Genomic DNA, 22,737 nt, shown 5'->3' with positions numbered 1-22,737 from the left:
GTGCCGGCCGGCACAGCCACGCTGGCCGAAACAGCCGCGCTGGCGACCGTGGAGCACCTCTGCCCGGGAATTTCCTAGTCTGTGGGCAATAAAAACACGGCGTCCACTCACCCTCTGCGCTTTCACTGGGAGCTGCAATCCTGAGCTGTTCCTAAACAGCCATCTTGGATCCACAATCCGACCATCCCTGGCCATTTTTACAATAAAATGAAATTGCTTTGGTTGACCAATAATTAAAAAAAAAAAAAAAAAAACTTGTACTCTGGAATTCTTCTTCTCATAGAAAACATAATTTGGGAAAACGATGATGCAATTGTTTCAAAGCTAACAGAACTTGAAATGTGTCTTTCAAACTTCATCCATAATTTGGAAGTAATAAAAGGATACCCATCATGAGAGAAGCATAAAAAGAGAAATAATTCATGTTAATAACTTGACAAGGATCACAGTGTACCACTCAAGAAAATCATTGTGTGGTTTTTCTGCAGTGAGATCTTCCCTTGGAGTTTTGTTCAGTTTGAACTGTGAGAAACTCAGGGAAAGGAAGCTGAACTTGGCTAACTATACTGGAGGCGCTGATGGACGGCTGTGTAAAGAGCAAAGCCTACCATGTACATGCCTCTGCAAAGCTCTCAAGACTTCCTAGAGAATTTATCAATAACTGAAACTGTTTCCTTTGGCATTCTAGTTTGCCATCTCAAGGAAAAACTTTCCAGACTGACCTTTCTACCAGCAGGTAGACCAAAAAATATACTAACAAGATTTATTATACTTCATCAAATAAATATACTAATAAAATTTTCTAATCTCAAATTAACTATAGTTTTTTTTTATCCCCCTCAGCCCTTGTCTTTCAATTCCACCTTTACCTTTGTCATTTGACTCAGTCTACAACAACCATTTGAGTGAACAATTTTCATTCAAAGAAACTGTGAGGGTGAAAAATACCCAGCTGAATGTCTCTGAGTTATTCTTTAGTTAATCTAGACTTTGAAACATTGTTCTTAATCTCGATCAATCCTTTGAGAATCTGATAAAAGTTACTGAATCTCTCCCCAAAAATGCAACACATCCCACACCAAATTTTACAGATCTACAAGCTTCCCAAAGTGTCCCGTTGTGTCTGTGTACCCCAAAGTAAGAAGCCCTGGCTGATATGAACTTATAACCCCTTCCAGGACATCCACAAAAAGCTTCAGAGATATTTACAGGTAAGACAGACGGAAACTTACCCTCAAAGTCATTTGCAAATATCACCCCTTCCCATTCTCTCTAGAACAAAACCACACAACAGGCAAAATGTCTCCACATCTGTCCTGAGCCTGGTCTTGAATACCTGTTAGGACCGGCCTCAGAGAATACAATGTGTTTACATTGTTATATGAGCTGACTAAGCCTTTGAATTACTTCTATTGACATGCTTCTGACATTTCCAGATAGTTTTGCCTAATAGTTCTAGTTTCCTATGGGACTTTGCCAAATAATAAAGTCAATATCATCAGCTTTGTTTCTTTAATCAAGTCTAACTGTGGCATATCTACTTTTTGTTACACATAATTAGAATTGCTTCTTTCAGACAGCACATGTGAAACGTTATCAAAGCCCAAGAAATTCTCCAACCAAAGGACAAGGTCCTCACTGTACCTTGGCAGCCTTCTCTCTCCCAGCCTTACCTCTCAATTTTTACACAGGCCCAGCTTGATGACAAGACACATAACATTTAAATTGGAAATGATCATTTTTTTGTGTTCAACAGTATCAATATACCTCATTGAAGTTCAATAGCTTATCCTATGTGTATCTACACTGTGAATATTTGCCTATATTCAAGTTGAGATTTTATATTAACTTCAAAAATTAGAAGCCTACTTAGCTTGGTCATTGGCCTTGAAAAAGTAACTTTAGTGTTTTCTAATGCTTATAATGCATCCTATTTGTTAAAATTCAATAAATGGTAAATAATCAATGTGTGTGTTCACAGTGCTGTTCATTGTCAAACTGAGACTGGCCCTTATTTAAACACATCCTGCATAAGTAATTGCATCCCTCCCTAACTGATTACAAAAAAAAAAAAAAATAGTTGAAGTAACCACAGTCCCAAAGCCCTCAGCCAGTTCACTATTAAAACTTACGTGTTGAGGAGTTATTCTTCAGAGGTTCGACATGTCTTGTGGCAGTTTTCATTTGGACTATCTTTCCCATGAATGATTATATGGTGAACAGTATCAGAAGTTAAAGATGGTGTCTCCTCCTGGAGCAGAGAGCAGAAATTTTTTTTTAAGTGACCAGAATAATTTTTTAAGTCTCCCTTCAGAACAAAGTTTTGGCAAACTGGCCAGAAGTTTCTTTATAAGACTGGGGCTCAGGGATCCTCAGCTGTGATGCAGACCCACGGTGTGCACATCATTCATCTAGGCCACTCCACATATCCTTATAGGACTTGGAGGCAAGAGGAACAAATGGAATATGAAACTGAAGCTATTTGCTGTTCCATGAGCAATATATCCTTTGTCTCTTATCCAGGTGTCTCATCTCTTCTGCCACACTGTAACTGTGGCAGACTTACTCATTAGTTTGCAAGCACAGCACAGTTCCTGACACTAAGCTAAATGAGCAAAGACAATCAGGATATAAAAGAATATCTAGGGACTTCAACAACTGGACAAGATGAAATAATGGGCCAAATATATCTTCATGCCTAGAGCACTAGGAAAAAATATTCGAAGGCAATGGTTGTTAGACATTGGACATCAGGTGGTATAAGACAGTGCTCTCTGAAAGAAGGGAAATACAGGGCCTGGAAGAGTATCCAGCCTGCATGGAGAAGAACCCAGGAGGAGCCCAACAATCTCCATTAAGTTAAGGAGCTAGGGTTGAGAGGCCAAGGAGGCCAGGGCAATTAGAGTGTACAAGGAAGAATAGAGGGAAAGAGGCTGCTGCACAAGGAGAGAATTCCAAACATCTGCAGAGGATTTGTCTCAAGTCATCAAATGAGTCCTGATCCATGCATTTGTGTGAAGAAATTACCAAATCTACAGAGAGAAGAACCACCTTCCTACACTGATTGTCTATGCCTCTCTCTCTCTCTCTCTCTCTCTCTCTCTCTCTCTCTCTCTCTCTCTCCCTCCCTCTCATATTGTATATCTTGCTCTATCTATTCTGGGAAATTTTCTACTCTACTCTTTGACTTTCATTTCTGACCTATTTACCATGTCCTTGTTGCAGTTTTACAATAGTATCCTCAATTTTTAAGAGTTCTTTCTTGGTTTTGCTTTTATGAGATATTGACCTTGTTTTATCAGTCCTTATCTTCTTTATCCTGAAGCTCACACAGGGCAAGGATAACAGCCAGACTGAAAAACTCATAATGGCTAGAGTCTCTGGTAGAGTACTCAGAAGAGACTTACCTTCGTAATGGAGTAAAATAAGTCCAACATAAACACTGCTGTGGACCTACCTAACAAAGTTTAAACGCAAGCCTCAAAAGTCTCAAATTATTTCCAAATAACTTAGCTGCATCCAAGAACAAAGCTCAAGAATATGTGTAAGAATATAAAAATATCCAGCATCCAGCAAGGTAACACTCTGAAACTCAATCAAAAGTAACCAAGCATGCAAAGAAGCAGTAAAATACAACTTATTAAAGCAGTAGCTAGGGAGATCCAGGAATATTCTTCCTATTCAAAATGTGGTTCACAGATCAGTAGCATTAGCGCCACCTGGGAGCTTGTTAGAAATGCAGAAAATCTTGGGCCCTGCCTCAGTGCTGCTGAATTAGAATTTGCATTTAAGATCCTCTAGATGAAAATATACACATTAAATTTGAGAGTCACAGAACTAAAACTTAGAAGTCAAGGGGGTTATTCTAAGGAGTGACTTAGAAGAAATGCTTGCTCAGAGACTTCTATAAAGAATAAGGATATGGAAAGAAATACATGTTTGTCAAGTACATTCTAGGATGAATTTATTTACGTTTCTTAGCTAAAGTCTTAAAAGTCTATCCTAAGTCCAAATTACAGTCCAAGGCAGACGCCTGAGAAGCATGCCAAGCTCACACTGAAATCAGTAAAACAGGGGAAGCATGTCATTCCGAGACAGCCCAAAAAACCCTTTTATACTCTGCCACACGTTCAGAAAGTAAGAATAACACATCACAGGACAAAACAGAAATGTTACCTGGCTTCTTTTTAAGTCTGGATAAACTTGGTCTTTAAACAGATTTCAAAAATCATTCATGCCGTTTCTGTAATGAAAGAGTAGACCATATTGTTCATAGCACATAATATTGCTACAAACAGAGAATGTGTGGTGATGAATCACCCAGAATTTGGCAAATACATCCTGAATTATTTTTTATGTGAAAAAAAAAAAAAAAACCTCATGGGCCTTGTCACTCCTTGTCAATTTTCCACATCAACTTGACTTGCAAGGGTAAACCAGGTTCATGGCTTGAACTAGTTCTCATCTCCAGGATTAAATCTTTGCTTACAAAAGTATTCCTCTGTTTACACTGTAATTGTAACTGCCTCTGTGCTACCAGATTATCAACATTGACGTGAAATTTGTGCTTCTTCATTTTTGCCACTTAGGCAGTTCAGTTCCTTCCCTAAACAGAAGGATAATTAAAGGCAGACAAGAACAAAACATGTCCAGAGCAAGTGCCTCCTTGCCAAGATTAGACTATATTAAGAACACATCAGCCAGCTGAGTGATTTAGAATCACGTTCTGAGACACAGTTACAAATGCAAACCCTAAACCCCTTTTCCAATTACTATAAGCTGCATACTGTATATACTCATCTCAGACGGTGTGAAAATGCAAGTCACCTGTTTGAAAGGAGGGGTAAAGGCTCAGCACAACCCGGCACCACGCCTGGAAAACATATTCCAGGTGTATGCCATAATTTCTGTCAAAGTAGGAAGGGAATGTACTTGGGGACATTCTTATTTCATATTCAGATTCAGACCACAAAGGCTGACATGTTTATAGAACACTTCCCCCAAAGAATCAGTCGTGCCTAAACAAAAATATTGTTTATGGTAGTCAAATGATTTACTCACTCACCACCTCCTTTCCACATCTGCAGACCTAAGAAGAATTTTTATTTTTCTTATGATTTGAATAGAAAAACACATTCTTATTTCAGTAGCCAAAACACTGGTCTTCTTCGGTCTCAGGAGTCATCATTAATACTGACACTAATTGGCATTATTGCTGACAGCACAGAGTGACAGGGTAGGCTCTGCAGATGAAGCACCATTCATTCCCGGTTGTGCATGTAACTCACTCATGGATGGGGAGATTCGGGGAACCCCACAGCTGAGCCTGCCCTTGTCATTCACGTTCTGTCAAGACAAAGGACGACAGGACTTTTGATCCAGCACTTCTGCCAAACACTATTTACTGTCTTTGCCTCTGTGCACTCTGCTTCCCTTCCCAAGCTGAACTGAAGGGTTGGAACTCAAAGGCACTGAAATCTTGGCTCTAATCAGTGATCCACGCATGGCAGGTGCTGAGAGGCCCACTGCAATGCTCACAGCTGCGTTTGGGCTTTATGACAGCAGCTCAAGACTGTGATGCTAATGATCTCCATACAATGGGATGTATTTTCCAGCACAAAGAATCACCACACATCTGAGTGACAGGAATCTTCTTGGGTTCCATTGCTCTCATTCGTGGTGGACACAGCAAACTCATCCCATTGCTAATTCCATTTTATTCACATCCTTCTTATCTGCTTCTTAAATAGAACTCAGCTTCTTTCCACTGTAGTTCTCATAGTCCATGTCTATGTGTCTGTGTTTGAATTGTAGTAGTATATCAGAAAATTTGCATGATTAATCCAAAAGGACATAGGCTCTTTGCCTGGGCTTTTCTTGCCTACTCACAAGAAGAGCAGTATTTGTTCTTATTAGGGCATGATCTTAAGACAATTTATCTACAGTTAGATTTATTAGGTAAAATAAATATTTTTAAAATAGCGTTAAAAAATCTTTTATGTACAGAATGAAGATTTGTGAAATAAGGAGAATAATTTCAAAATCAAGTACTGAGCAGTCACTGAAAAATAGATATACATGGAAAGATTCATAATAAATGCATAAATATAAGGCAGTACCTTGAAGAGAAAACGTATAATGCACTTGTGTGTACTTGGGTTTGTTTTGTCTTATGTCTTATGTCTTATGTCTTTACCTGACCTGAGCTCAAAGAATAGCAAAGATTTCATGAGTCATTTCAGAAGTCATTCTACTCATCCCACTGCAGTTGAGGGGAACAGGAAAATCTCAGTAGAAACCTAGTGTTTACCACATGTTTCTAGTCTGCTACAGCTAGCTACTCACATTTGGAAGAGTATTTTACCTTCCGATAATTGCCAGGCTTAGGATCATGCTAAATCCAGAGATGAAGACATAGTCATAGTGAGTTATGCGTCTCTTGAACTCACCCACTAAAGCCTATGAATGAGAGAGAAGTCAGACCAACATACAAGTTCACCACCCAAATAAAATTCAGTAACTAGAATGGCTAGGAATGCTTTCGGCCAAACTCATTATAAAAAGATACAGTGGAACTTTACATCAAAACCAAACATTCATATTAAACAACAGACTGTTGCTGAGAGAAATATATCTGACACTCTACATGCAACTGTAGAGTGCAAGTTATTTTTCAAACATGGTTATCAGCAGAACTAAATTAGACATTCTGGATTACTCAGTAATACATGAAAGTTAATGTCCCAACACCCAAAACACAGACAGCCAACATTTTATCAAATGTTCAGGCAAAATGAGGAAGAAAAGATGTAGGAAGTGAGATGTTAAGCACATTTTTCTAAGTTAGCATCCCACATAGCATCTTACACATTATTTCGTTGATCCTTGTTGATTAATAATAAAGACCTCAGAAATCTAAAATGATTTGCCTCAAGGCAAGGAAAATCGTTAATTCTAAGGTTCAGATTAAATCCTAGAGATCAAAATTCAACTTCTCATTTATCTTATTGAAAAATTTAGGTCTTCTGTGGTAAAGGACCTTTCCCAAGGTCATTCAGTTAGTTAGCTCACCAAAAATGTACAGTTTCTTCAGGGATTCAAGGTTTCCTTTGCTCTTGCTATATACTAGGACTCAGTAAGGTACTGCAAATACCAAGGCGGTATTCTTGCCTTCATGAGGAGTATAGTCTCTGCAGAAGACCTTGAAAATAGCTACAGCAATGTATAGTAACAGACCCCAAAAAGAGTACATGCCATGATAGCAGTGACAGAGACTGAGGGCATCCACCTGGTGGGGGACAGAATTGGTTAGAAAGAAGAGGACTTCAAGGGAGCAAGGAGAAGGAACAGCTGAGACAACTACCCAATCTCAAAACCAGCCTCAAATGAAGCACAAATTGAGACACATCCTATTGAAATCATCAGATACTTTATTGGTGGCCTGAATATTTATTGAGTGATTTCTCTGGACCAACTTGCTGCAGGTACTAGGGATTAGCTGTGAATAACTAAACATAGCTTCTCTCCTAAGTGTTTCACAGCAACAGGAAAAGCTAATCTGAAACAAGTAGAAAAGCAACTGGATTGCCATTGACTATAGAGTTGCCTGAGAAACCAATGAATTCTACGGAATGGCTATAAAATCTCTCTCTACTCATTTTCTTCTACGCTTCAGCCCCTAATGGCAAGAACCTCTGATAATTTTACAGACTTCTGCTGCAAGTTTCCTGACATCACCTTTGCAGTAAGGTGACTAATTGAGCCACTGTCTATAAGAATCCATGGATGAGATTTGGGGTCATGAACAAAGTCTTTGTGTACAGATATGGCCAACCAGGCTGGTCACTGCTTATAGCCAGGCAATCAGTGAGTGCAATTCCAGGACTGGGGGCTAATATCTCTACTTCTCAGCCAAGGAAATTCAGAATAATATTGCTTTCAAGATCACCAAAGGAGAGCTCTCTAGAAAATCACCTGTGGAGAGGAATTCTTGCTGGATACAAGCCATAAGTCATCATTGAATGCATGTGGCAAAGGCTACCATGTTGACTGGCACCTACAAAATTCTTTCTGATTGGGCCCTAGTGTTAGAGGGGTAAGATCTAAGTATCATCTCTGATGACAATGTCTTTAATCGAGAAAGTGAAGGTGAATATCAAGAAAGTATTTCAATGTTGCATCATGTGTCCCCTTGCATTTTCAATGCTCAATCTATAAATGTTAAGCTCGTAATAACCCATAAGCTTTCTCTAGAAAGAGCTCTGAAGACCTCTGGGAAATTCACAAAGGATTTAAAGCTAAAATCCATGCCCAAGTGCAACTTCAATAGCCAAAATCCCTGATGTTCTGCTCTCATTCTTACCCTCTCAGCATTTCAGAGACAGATATCCAGGCAGGATAAGCCTCTGATGAAGAAATGCTTAATGAATGGTAAAAAATAAATTAATATAATATATTAAAATCAGAGGGCCCTATAAAGAAGAAGAGGTGTGCCTTAAAAATAAAACAAGGGATGGCTTTGGAAAACTTGTAGCCAGGATGACATGTTCACCCAGAGCAAAGTTCAACAAAGGAGGACAAGGCAGGCAGAGTCTAGGAACCCCCATCTTCCTCGGGTGCCTGAATCAAGTAAAAAGAGAACTGTGCTATTGCTATTAGGATTCTTGGCTTTACCATATCTGTGGCCAGGAGGGGATGTAAGAGGAGGGATGGTGAGTTGTCAAGAGGCAAGTTTATTAAGTTTTATCTGACCTAGAAGTCAGTTTTAATGGAAACCCTTACCCCAGGGTCTCAAATGGGAAACTGTCAACAGTTCTAAGATCGTTTATATTTGATTATAAAAGAAGACTAAGAGAAGAGACAAGACTCTATGAAAAAATAAAAGAATTTTATATTAATTTAGACCAGAGTTTCTTTCCCTGAATGTAGAAATAAGTTGCTAGGCACCCTGTCAAAGCAAAAGTATAATAAGAATTAGGATAAAAAAAGTATAGTGAGCTCTGCAAATATATCACAGGAGGGTTTTCCAAGACATAAAGTCATCCCTGAAGAGAAAATATTTAAACTAGGTCCTAAAGATGAGTAGGAATTAGTCTTTTGAAGGGAGAGTGAAAAGTGGTAATACCCCAGGCAATGGAAACACCGTGAGGAAAGGCCCTGAGGTAAGACAAAACAGAGTACATTCAAGGCTTGAAAAAGTTCAGCATGATAAACATGAGAGAGGGAAAAGAGATGAGGTCAGCTAACTGGACGCAGTCCAGGTGGCAGACCTTACAAGCCAGATTAAAAGATCCTGACTTCACCTCACGGCAAAGAGAACCAACGATGGCATTTCAAGTATAAAACTTAAATTATGGCATTTTATTTTATTTTATTTATTTATTTATTGAGATGGAGTTTTGCTCTTGTTGCCCAGGCTGGAGTGCAATGGCTCAATCTTGGCTCACCACAACATCCACCTCCCGAGTTCAAGTGATTCTCCTGCCTCAGCCTCCCGAATAGCTGGGATTACACGCATCTGCCACCACACTCAGCTAATTTTGTATTTTTAGTAGAGATGGGGTTTCCCCATTTTGGTCAGGCCAGTCTTGAGCTCCTGACCTCAGGTGATTCGCCTGCGCCGGCCTCCCAAAGTGGTGGGATTACAGGCGTGAACCACGGTGCCTGACCAAATTATGACATTTTATAATGTTGCCCTAACTAAAGAATAGAGAGTGAATTTAGGAGGAACATGATTGGATCCAGAAAGGTGAGTCGGAGGCTACTGCAGAACTCCAGAGGAGAAATGATGACCAGAATGAGAGAAGTGGCCCTGGGGCTCTGAAGAAAGGGATAACTCATGTAGTTAACTACATACTTGACATCTCCTACTTGAATAGGTCAATCTTGGGGTCTTCTGACACAAAGCATATCTAAAACCCTAATAATGAGCACCATTCTTCCCAAGTTCCATGAAAAGTATAGACGTGGAAGTCAGAAACCTTAGAGACATCAAAGATTCTTCCCTGTTCCTTATTTTGGCCCCCATACCCTTCCCCCTCTGATCTGTTCTCAAACCATGTTAATTCTACCTTCAAAACTGATTTTGCGTTCTCTTGGTTCAAACTGGAAACAGATTCTGAGAGATTTGCATGCAAGAGGTTTACTGGGGGTGTACTCAGAAGATGATCTGTAAGGAATAGGAAAGCAAGTTGAGAGTAGGAGCAGATGAGCTGCAATGCAGCAGCAACCCAGGCCTCGGCCGATGCCACAGGAAGTGATGGGGCTAGAATAGTCTTTCAGGGTTGTCCTACATTAAGGCAAGGGCCTCTGTACTTTCCTCTCTCTGACCAGTTAATGGGGGTGGCCAACCTGGAGGCATGGTCTTGGATGAAGACCTTCCTTTGGGAAAGAACAAATCTTGGAGGTGGACTAAGCTCTGGCTTGTTGGTAGCCTACTTTCCCCAGAGCTGAGGGAATGAGTGTTTCAGTTCTGACGGAAATCTGGGTCGGACAGCACACTTCTTCCATATCAATATCTGCCTCCTTCTTTACTGCTACCTACATTATTCAAGTTATTACTATCTCTCACCTTGAAAATGTATGATAGCCTCTGACCTGGTTTTCTCTCCCTCCACTGGTCATGTCCTCAAATCTATTTACTACCAAACAACCAGAACTATCTTTTTGAAATGTAAGGCCAGTCATATCACTTTCCAACATTCAATGACCTCACTGCAATGAAAATGAAATCCAACCTCCTAATCCTGCCTATGTCTACAACTTACTGATGTGCCTTAAAGCCAGCTTTTCTCTTAACAGGCAATTCCGTTAGTTGTGAGCTTCCTGTCTCAGCAAACACATTGATTCCACTTCCTTAAACTACACCTTGAGCAGCTCTTAAGAACCCCACAACCTGAACTACATGCCAAATTATTCCTGATCTTGGGGAAAAAAGAAGGAGAATTAGTCAAAAATATGGAATTTAAAAGAAGAATATAGACATTGGATATGGGAAGGAACATAAAAGGAGGAGAAGAGCAATCTAACAGGAAAATAAATCCTTGCCCCATGAAGAGCAAGAGATGAAGACTCAATTCTGTTTTGAGGTTATGGACCCCATGGGAAGCAGCCAATGACTTCACTGATGTTATCTTTGACCATCCACAGATGCTGATTTGCAAGCACATGTTATAAGAGTAGCATAAAAACATTGCCATCCTGCAGAACTGGAATTTCAGCAATCCCTCATGCTTCCTGTTTTATTGGTTCCAAACACATACATTTAATTTCATATCACAAGGCTACAACAGACTGTTTATACAAAAGACATCTGTGTTTATATCAACTTGCAACTAACCTTGCTTGCTTTAAGTGTGATATTATGGATAATCCTAAGCAGTGATAAAACACGTTCATAAATACATGACTTTCATTATTACATAAGTTTTTGGCTATTGATTTGTCTGTCTTAAGTAAATATTCTAGAAGCTATATGTGATTCATTAGTGGTTACAAGGATGTGTACAGGTTATAACAATAAATAATATTTTTTTCTATTACAAATGAGAAAATAGAAGTCTGCAGAGTCACAGTGACACCTGAGTCACATGCTTACTTGGTGATGGAGCCAGAATTCGCAATTCTCAACCCCCTGTTCAATGCACTCAATAGGAGAACCAAAACTGCATGCATGGGATGTTTCTCATGACCCAGTGATTTCCAGACTAAGAGAATTGAAATACTATTGGTGGCTTTTCTGACATTACCCCCATAAGATGACTTAAATTATTCTTTAGAAAAATTTTAAAACTCTTTCAGATGACTGGGAGAATTTCAGGGTACAGTATAACAGCTGAAAATTATAGCTTGTGCAGTTATTGTTCATTTAGCCCCCTAAATTTATTCTCAGGTCTTCTCCTTTCTGCTCTGTCACTGGGAGACTGGTCCAACTGGTCCACATCATCTGAGTTCCTTTGTGGCCTGGCTTAAGTGGGGCTGGGCCAATGAGCATTATCAGAGGGAAGCCAGAGCCGGGAAAAAGAGGAAGATCAGTATATTTCTTCTCTTCGCACTCTATGCTTTGGATTACCATATTCCTCCAAGACCACAACTAATATTAAGCTAATGCCTTCCCCAAAGCACCAACTCTCAACAGGCTTAAATAATGCCATTTTCCCTTCAACCTTAGGGGCTGTAATGGCTTCCCTTGCTGCTAGTTTCACAGGATGCTCCACATCCCTTGTTGGTTTCCTTAATATTAATCCTATCTGGGTGGGTTCTTAAACTAAATTATTCACTTTTTTTTCCTCTGGAACCTGCCTGACACATACATATAGAAATTGATTATTTATGTGAAGGTGATTTAAATGTTCAGCCTTGAAGCTGCAAAGGTATATACATAACTGTAATTAGCTGAATCTTTATTAGAAATGACAAATGGAAATAGCTTTAAGATTACTTGGGAGATATTGCCTATGCTTTTCATCATAAGGAGTACCAGCAGTAGATCTATGAAGACCCATTCAGGTGAGGGAGGAAAAAAAAAACAGAGAAAAATAAATTTAGATGTGAAAGTATCACCTCTCTCCCTAATCTGGGATTTAGGAAGTCATTTAAGTTTACATCTCAGAAACACCAGCCAAATAGCAGTAGTATTAATTAGATAACAGTGATGTTCTCAGAAAACACCAGACCACTGTCTGAAAAATTGCTACATTCCTGCAAATCCCTGACAGCTCAATTCAATGCTAAGGTGTTTTCAACCAAAACAATGGCTTAATCACTCCGTTACAAGCACTATTGCTATATTAACTGATAAGGCTTCTGGCGTAGCATCCCTTATCCCTGGCAGCAGCATATAGGTCAATCTACGAGAGGTTGACTCCCAAGAATGTGTATCATAAATCCATGCTTAGAAAAACTTCCAGCTTCAGCAGTTCCTGCATTTCTCAGTGACTGCACTCACTTGAAGATTAAGAGACACAATATTGATATTTTATGTTTCATTTAGGGGCACTTATAAGCCAGCACTGCCACCACTGTGTCATTTTCTAGAATGCACAACTTATGACACTGCCTGTATCTGAAACACTTTTTTTTTGGAATGCCAAGAAATGATCATGTTAAAAGAAAGACATCTAAGCTTACCCATCCAGGCTGCTTGTATTTTATATGAAGTTATTTCACATTTCATCACCTAAAAATTATTGGACTTAGTTGTCATTCCCTAGCAGGTTACTATTTATTTATTTGTTTTTTTTACTTGTCTGTTTGTTGGAATTATGGAAACTAAGGCTCAGAAATAGTTAAGAGCTTGCCCTAAGTGAAACACAGCCTAAAACAAAGCCTGGGTAAAGAAAGCTCTTCAGACTCCAAGCCCAGTGCTCTTTTCCTTCCACCACAGCCACTTGTGTTTGCTCAGACTATTCAAAAGCACATGATCTCTTATAACAGAAAAAGAAATCCTACTTTAATTATACTTCAAAATATGATTTATTAGATTCCTTGATTTCTCCATTCCTATTACCCTGTTCCCAATGGCAATCCTCTCTCTCCTGGACCCCTCCAACAGCCCCTTAATTCACCTCCCTGCCTCCACCCTTAGCTACCCTTACTGCCACAGTCCGGAAGCCACACAGCAGCGAGATATTATTTTAAACTTAGATTCTGTCACTAACCTGACTTGAAAGCCCAGTGTTTTCCCATTGCACTAAGATCAAAACTCCTTGCCCAGTGTACACTCCCCCGTGTGATCTGGATTCCTGTTGGCCAGGCTTCAGCCACCTTGGTCTACTTTCCAGCCTGGAAGTAAACCAAGCTCATTCACACTACAGGGTCTTTGCCCTTATTCCTGCTGAGGTCCAGAATGCCCATTCCCCCAGGGCTCTTTATGACTTGCTCTTGCTCACCATTCAGATCTCAAGTCCAAAGTCACATCAGTTCTTCCCTGATCACTTTATCTAAAGAAGTTTCTTGCTGTATCCCCAGGTACTCTATCCCATTACCTGACTTTATTTTCTTTCAATACATATTACCCTTGAAGAGCCTACTCTTACATACTTGTTGTTTATTTTTTGAGGTAGACTGGATGATATTTAGCAAAGAGTCAGTCTTTCCCACAGCACATCCAGTGGGAAGTGTGTACTTCCCAGTCGCTTCAGACTTAGACATGTGACTTGCTTTGGCCACCAAAATATGGTTGGAAGTGACAATTAGCCTCAATGGGCATGGTAATTCTCACCAGCACTCTTGTGCTCCTGAGACCCTTCCCCCACAATGAGAAAAGTTTGTCTGAGGTAACCCCTGCCCCTTCAACAGAGCTGCTGGAATTGCAAGCAAACGGCACAGATCAGAACTTACCCAAAGCATCGAACAGACTCGCCCCAGCTGATCCCAGATCTGCAAGTAGGAAATCCATCTTGTTCCTTTAAGCCACTGAGGATCTGCTGTTCTTTGTTGCCATAGCAAAAACACGGGTTATTTATCAGTCTATGAATCATTTATGATTAATCATAATTGGGTTAAAGTCTATATCCCTCACTGGAACTTAAGCTGTATGAGGGGCAGAGACATTGTCACATTTATAGCACTCAAAATGGTATTTGGTATATAGTTGATACCCAATGATTACTTGTTAAAACTTATTAGCCATGTCTGATACAATCTAAAACTATAGAAAATTTAAAATTTGTTAGACAATATGTGACTTTAAGATGTAATATTCAAATTTTAAAATAGGGAACAACTTTCCAAATTTTTTAATTCATTGATAGAAACTGGGGTTGTTGCATTGTCTAAATAAAAACCATTGAAAATGAAAACAATTAAAATGTCAATATATTATGTGGCAACAAAAAAGCATGCTTGAATTATTTTTCCAAGAATAAAGGAGCTGCTATGTGCTAAAAGGGTTTCTCAGTCAAAACCTAGAGTAATAGCCTAGGCCTCTGACCTTTCTTCCACCTGGACCCTCCGGCTATACCCTTCCTCATCCTCTCCTTTCCTGCCTCTGTATTCGGGCTCACACTCCTCTTTTCCCAGAACACCCTTGCCCAACATCTCCACATTTTGAAATTACAGCTATTCCTTAGATGCTACTCTTCTGCAAAGTCTTTTCAGCCTTTGCCATGCAGAATTCATCTTCTCCTTGGAACTTAGGGAGACTATTTGTACTTGCCATATAACATTTATCACATCCTGCCTTCTGGGTAGAATGAGAGCTTCTAATATGCTATGTGAGGACAGGAATCATGTCTTATTCATTGCACACTGCCCTGAAAATACTATATTTTCAACAAATATTTGTCACTTTGAAAAAGGTACTCAAGTTTTCAAACATCAGTTTCCACCATGGAATGCATTAGGGCTGGAGGAAAGATAATAATCCACGTTGCTAACCAAGCCTTCTCACAGTATGAGATTGTTGTGAAGGTAGAAAATGAGATCAAAAAGTAAACCAGCTTCTGGTAAGTTCAACTATGCATCAAGAGGCTGAGATCTTGCCCTTATGCCTGACCTGCACAGGTAAGAATCCCCCTAGTTGATTTTCAAATGCTTTGTACATTTCTTTGACTTTGCCACTAAATAAGATTTATAAAGCTTATCACTTTTTTCACAAATGGATAAACTTGAACAGTTAGACATTCAAGCAAGGCTGATATGTGGGAAAGGGATTAGGCATGTGGTATTATTTGATGATTAGAAAAATATGAAGATGTACTACCCACTAAATGCAATGCATCATTCAAGCTTCATTCCTTTAGGGTAATAAGTATCCTCTTATAAAATTTAGATACTCTTGAGACAGTTCACGGATTCAGTTAAATAACAGTATTCATATACTAATTGAATTAATGTAATGAGATTTCTTCCCTCTTGATAGTCAGTAATAAATGGTGGCCCTGGAAGAAGGGTAAACTGAAAGTCAGAGAATGTAGAGAGGAAACCTTGTTACAAGTGAAATTTCCCTCGAGCACAGAGTGATGGGAGCCTCAGCTGACCCTAACAGCAGCTGTTGAGTATTAGGAATCTGAGTGGCAGAGGAAAAAAAAAAAGTCAGAGATGAAAGGGGAACAAAAGAGAAGATACACTGGGTGCTAATGAAATTTCTAAAACTTTATCCAAGAGCGCCCTAGGACAATGCTGCATGTAAGGTGAGTTTACATGATAGGAAGCAGATCCTTTGAGTTCATTTAATTATGTTGAAAGCAGTGGGGCAGGGAACCAACACTATTTCCTGTTTTAACTGTCATATTCCCTGTATGGATTCACATTAAGAAACTAACCCAGAGGTTGTGTTTACGTGACAAAAATATATACATTAAATATACATATCAAAAGGCCTCCAGAACAAATGTGTAGATGACCAGTTGAATCTAAAACAAACATTAGAATGAACGTTTGGCATCACTCAAGAAGATATTTAGATAAACTTTCCTCACCATTTCAGTTCAAACATTTGAAGCCCTGATATGCTCCAAAAACTGAATTAGAAACAAAAATAAGTAAGATGTATTTGCTGTCTTCAAAGAGCTAGCAGTCTGCTAAGAGAGAGACATAGAGGGAGATGCTCCAGAAAACATGAAAGGACTTGCTGGGCAGGACAATGCACATGCAGCTGTGCCTCATGCAGATCGAGCAGCTGAGTGAGCTGTTTGGGCAACCACAGTTTGGTTCTGCCTAAACTCTGAAGTGGCAAGACTGGGCTTGGCACACATGTGGATGACAGAACTCAGACAGCCTTCCTGGCATGCTAGGCAACTTAGGAGCTCTTTTCTAATGAGTGAAAATCTACAAAGAGTTTTATTCAAGGGAGTGAAATGGTACATTTGTGGTAATATGCTTTGAGGATTAACATGAACATACTGGGGTGTTGAAGTCTACCACGAGGCTATAGCAATAAAATGAGATACAATTGGGGCATGAACTAGGGCAGAGAGAGGAAGGGTCCCAAAGGATGGCAAGATGATAATAATGTTCTGGCTCTTGGAAAGGTACTAAGTTTCCTGGTGTTCACTGTATCATTATAGCAAGCACACATATATAACATGTAGACTTTTTTCTGCATTAAGTAATTTAAAGAACGATTAAGCAGAGAAGAAAAAGGAGTTGCAGATTACAGGATATTTATGTGTTGAAAATTGATCCTATGTGAGTAAGAAAGTAGAATAATCCAGAATGAGGATTCTTCCATAGTTGTGCATGTCATGTGCTGAACAAGGACCAGCAGAGGCAGGAAAAGTGGGAACTAAAATTCAACCTGAGCTTTGCTTATCAGGTAGGATCTGTATGCCCAAAAGGTCAACTCTTTCTAATTTCCACAAAAGCACTACAAGGGAAAGCAGCAGCCCTGTCTAGGAAAACTCTCAGCTAAATGAATGGTGATGTCATTAACAGTGACTGGATTACTGGAGGGGGCGGGGGAAGAAAAAGACTGTTCTTGGGTAGCAGTTGGGGAAAGGAAAAAGAATGGAATATTAATTTAAGACCATGTAGGACATCCAAGGGAAGATGTTCAACAGGAATGTGTATCTATGATTCTCAAGGTCAGGAGAAAAATCAAGGCTGGATACAGAGGTCAGTGCCATTTATAGGAAATTAAAGGATAAAAGTTATAGAAAGTAGTGGGTAAGCATAAAACTGAGCCTCACTTAATCTAACAAAGATGAACCCAAGAAAATGATTTTTGGGCCTATTGCTCTGACCCAAGATTTAACATTCCCTAATATTTCATTTCAATGATATCTTATTGCACTTACAGTTTTCCTGAAAACTTAAACCTCTTTTACTACAGACAACCTATTTTATCCCCTAAAGCACCAGCAAGCCCATTTCTCATCAGCATTAAGGCTTTTAACTACGTCATTATCTCTTCTTGAGAAACAACTGATTGCCTGTCATTAGCTTATACTTTTCAAGATGGATTCTGTAAAAGGTGTTTTATCTTACATATTGCCTTAGTCAACCAAGGATTTATTGCCTCTTGTTTCAAGATACATTTAATTCAAAACAGAAATTGAAGCCTCTGTCTTTAGCACTTTGTCCTTTTGCCCCCATGGAAAATGAAATTGTTATATAATATTTTTGGTGACATTCTTGCCATTCGAATGGCCCGATCATTTTTTAAAGCAACCCTGCACTATAACACCTTATTAAGGGAAGGGAATGATATCTGAGATGGATTTTGGAAGAAGTCTAAAGTGCTTCCACTCAAACAATCACAAAGATCTTAATGGGTGGGTTCTTAGCCAAAAACACTGGGTTATCTGATTAACAAAGGTTTAACCATTATTAGTTACACTTTCCTGTGAAGACAGAATGGGGCCATGCTTTGTGTTCAGCCCCTAACTTTCATCATATACAAAAATTAACTAAAGATGAATTAAAGATTTAAATGTAAGACCTCAAACTATTAAAATCCTAGATGAAAATCTAGGAAACACCATTCTGGACATTGGCATTGAGAAATAATTTATAACTAATTTCTCAAAAGCAATTGCAACAAAAACAAAAATTGACAAGTGGGACCTAACTAAACCAAAGAGCTTTCGCACAGGAAAAGAAACTATCAGCAGCGTAAACAGACAGACTACAGAACGGGAGAAAATATTTCCAAACTATGCATCCAACAAAGTTCTAATATTCAGAATCTGTAAGAAACTTAAACAATTCAACAAGCAAAAAACAAAAGAGCTCATTAAAAAGGCAAAAAACATGAACAGACACTTCTCAAAAGAAAACATAAAAGCAGTCAACTAGCATGAAAAAATGCTCCACATTACTAATCATCAGAGAAATGCAAATCAAAACCACAAAGAGATACTATTTCATACTAGCCAGAATGGCTATTCTTAAAAGGTCAAAAAACAAATGCTGGTGAGGTTGTGGAGAAAAAGGAAAGCTTCCACACTGTTGGTGAGAAAGGAAATTAGCTCAGCCACTGTGAAACGCAGTTTAGAGATTTCTCAAAGAATTTAACACAGAAATACCATATGACCCAGCAATTCCATTACTGGATCTAAATCTGAAAAAAAAAAAAAAAAAAACAGTGTTCTACCAAAGACAGATGGGTGCACTCACATGCTCACAGCAACACTATTCACTGCAATACTATTCACCATGGCAGAGACACAAAATCAACCTAGGCGCATATCAATGGTGGATAAAGAAAATGTTGTTATACGCCATAGAATACTATGCAGCCATAAAAGTGAATGAAATTGTGTCTTTTGCAGCAACATGGATGCATCGGGAGGCCATTATTCTAAGAGAATTAATGCAGGAACAGGGAGTCATAATGTTCTCACTTATAAGTGAGTCTAAATATTGGGTATTCATGGACATAAAGATGGAAACAACAGAAACTGGGATATCCTGGGTGTAAAGGGAGCGAGAGGGAAATTGGTTGAAAAACTACTATTGGGTACTATGCTGAGTACCTGAGTGACGGGATCATTGGTGACCCAAGTCTCAGCATCAAGCAATATACCCAGGTAACAAACCTGTACATGTACCTCCTGAATCTAAAATAAACATCGAAAAAAAGGGTCTTGGGAATTCAAAGAAGAATACCACAAAAAAGACAGATATCACATGTTCTCACTCATGTGCAGGAGCTAAAAAGTGAATCTCATGAAGACAGGAAGTAGAGTTCTGATTACCAGAACCCAGAAGTGGGGGTCATGGGAATGAAGGGGGGAAAGAATGTAAATGTATTCAAACTCTGCACTTAAAAATAGTAAAGATGGGAAATTATATATGTATATTTTTACCTCAAAAAATTTTTAAAAATAAAAGGTTGTTTGGATAACACATTATCCCTACTTACCCTTTAGAAACTTAATCTAAAAGATTATCAATAATAAAATATCCCAGATCATCAACTGACAACTTCCAGGTTCTAGTTATATGATAAAATATGAAGATCATAGTTAAAATTTTATTTTAATTTTGCCATTATAAAATATGTTATTTCATAATCCAGTTCATTCCATTATTATACCCTTTCTTCCCTAAGTTTTTTTATTTTAAAATTCCAAAATAAAACAAGCTTATCTGACTTATTATTTATGGTATTCTAATATACTTATCAGTATTCAAGGTAAATGTCATATGAAAGGAAATAAATTATGTATCCAGGAAGGCTACAGTTCATAATTCCTTGCCTTTTTAATGTCAGCGAGTCCTGGACAGGTTTTCAGGGTCAAACTAGCATTTAATGTAGATTATGTAGATTCAGCCTTGACCATCATTTAATGACCCAGAAACTACTGGTTTCCAAGTCTGAATTACAAATCAATTTGATATCACAATTATTTTTATTTTACTCACCTGATCATACCCTGAAAAGTAAAATAAAAAGTCCAAGACAGTGTATTATGTCATTTATTCTTTTTGGAACAAATAGAATATTTATCTTGTCTACTCAGCCAACAAGTAATAATTGAGCACATACATGGTTCCAAGCACTGTATTAGTTAGGAATGATATCTACATTGGTAAGTAATATAGTCTCTGACTTCTTAGAAACATATATTTTCCATGTCATAGTATATTTCTATCACATTTATTTTATACAGAGAGAGAGAGAGAGAGAGAGAGTGAAGAGGGCAGGGAGAGAGACAGGGTCTCACTATGCTGTCCAGGCTGGTCTTGAACACCTGGCTTCAAGCAATGCTCCCACCTCAGCCTCCCAAAGTGCTGGGATTACAGGCATGTAATGTCTTCAGGGTTCTCCCTTTCATTTCCTTCAGTGGGTACTACAACCACATCCCCCACTGGGACACTCACTTCTGCATTAGCCATCTTTCACATGAAGTCAGATAGCTGGGGCTGCATCTCCATCAGGCGGGTGAATGCAGGAAAGATTCCAGCCACAAACACACTTTTGTTCACCCTAGAGTCTGCACTGGAAAAAGGTTTTATGAATCTAGCAAATGTGGGAAGGCCTGCTGCTGCGAGTGCTCCCTTGTTCAGCTCCAAAGAGTCCACCCTGGAGAAAAGCCTTATGAGTGCAGTGAATGTGGGAAATCTTTTAGCCAAACCTCTCATCTGAATGACCATCGGAGGATCCACACTGGAGAAAGGCCTTATGTGTGTGGTCAATGTGGGAAATCATTTAGCCAAAGAGCCACCCTCATTAAACATCACAGAGTTCACACTGGAGAAAGGCCTTATGAGTGTGGTGAATGTGGGAAATCTTTTAGCCAAAGTTCTAACCTTATTGAACATTGCAGAATTCACACTGGAGAAAGGCCTTATGAGCGTGATGAATGTGGAAAAGCCTTTGGGTCCAAATCCACTCTTGTTTGGCACCAGAGAACTCGCACAGGAGAAAAGCCATATGAGTGTGGCAAATGTGGGAAATTATTCAGACAAAGCTTCAGCCTTGTACACCAGAGAATTCACACTACAGCAAGGCCTTATGAGTGTGGCCAGTGTGGGAAACCATTTAGCTTAAAGTGTGGCCTCATTCAGCACCAGTTAATTCACAGTGGAGTTAGGCCCTTTGAGTGTGACCAGTGTGGAAAATCCTTTAGCCAAAGAACTATCCTTAATAAACGCCACAAAGTTCACACTGCAGAAAGACCTTACATATGTGGGGAATGTGGGAAAGCTTTTATGTTCAGATCTAAACTTGTTTGGCACCAGAGAACTCACGCTGGAGAAAGGCCTTTTGAGTGCAGTGAATGTGGGAAATTTTTTAGACAAAGCTATACCCTTGTTGAACACCAGAAAATTCACACTGGATTAAGGCCTTACGACTGTGGACAGTGTGGAAAATCCTTTATCCAACAGTCTAGCCTCATTCAACACTAGGTGGTTCACACTGGAGAAAGGTCACATGAGTGTGGCAAATGTGGGAAGTCCTTTACACAACCCTCTGGCCTCATTCTCCACCAAAAATTTCACACTGTGGAGGACCTCGTGAAAGCAGCAAATGTGGAAAACTCTTTAGCCCAAGATCTAACATTGTGTAACTCCACACCTCAGAAAAGCCTTATACCTGCGGGGAATGTGCCATCTCTTTCTTCAGTGTTACAGCTATAGAGAGCCTTTGTGAAGGAGCCATCTGCCTAAACCTCATACTTCTAGACCTCCAGATGGGTGAGACGCCCATGAGTTCCAGGCCTGTGTATCTTCCAGGAGCTCCTTTGTACATTCTCAACTGCTGGAAGCCTTTGCTGGAATTAAATCATTAGTCACCTTTGCATACTAAGGCAAGGCAGATAACCTGTGTTCTCCCATTCCTTGGAGGAAATTCCTTGAGCAGTCTGAGCCTTTAAGGGGAATTCATTCCCTTTTTTGACTGATTGCAGCATATATCTGACCAGCTTTGGCCAGAAGGACCCCGCCTGGGTTCTGCTGGAAACTGATGTGGAAGGCTTCCCTTCATGGAAATTCTAGTTCTCACATGACATGTGGTAGTTTTTGCACCCTACAAGTCACCACCTGGTAACTGGCTACCTCACATTGCTCTAGTTTGTGTGGTAATAAAGGCTGTATTTAAAAATCTATGTTTAGTCTTAGGGTTTGGTTTGCTGTATGAGGTGGCGGGAAAACACATTTGGGCTCTTACCTAAAAGAATGGACAGCTTTTTGGGGGCCCCAATATTGTTGGCCTGTGCAGGAAAAGTAAAATTACAGAGAGTAATTCTCATTCTGGTTTTAGTCCAATTTGCCTTGCTGCCCAAGGCCTCCTAGGAAACAATGCAAGGATTTTATTGTCCTAATTGGTGGCCTGGATCCCTACATTTT

General features: G+C 39.3%; 1 protein-coding gene across 1 annotated transcript in view; it reads left to right on the top strand.

Annotated features, from left to right (window-relative positions):
- LOC108316749 (zinc finger protein 416-like) overlaps window positions 1–21,798 on the top strand; it is a 32,653-nt gene extending 10,855 nt beyond the window's left edge. Inside the window, exon 2 of the mRNA XM_037745146.1 lies at window positions 20,827–21,798. Within this exon, the coding sequence (XP_037601074.1) occupies window positions 20,827–21,798 (972 nt within the window). The remainder of the gene's footprint in view (window positions 1–20,826) is intronic.
- Window positions 21,799–22,737: the final 939 nt, after the last annotated feature.

Source organism: Cebus imitator, unplaced genomic scaffold (genome assembly GCF_001604975.1).
Source record: "Cebus imitator isolate Cc_AM_T3 unplaced genomic scaffold, Cebus_imitator-1.0 Scaffold192, whole genome shotgun sequence".
NCBI classification, from domain to species: Eukaryota; Metazoa; Chordata; class Mammalia; order Primates; family Cebidae; genus Cebus; species Cebus imitator.
The sequence above is the reverse complement of the archived record's forward strand: the minus strand, read 5'-3'. Positions and strand labels throughout refer to the sequence as shown.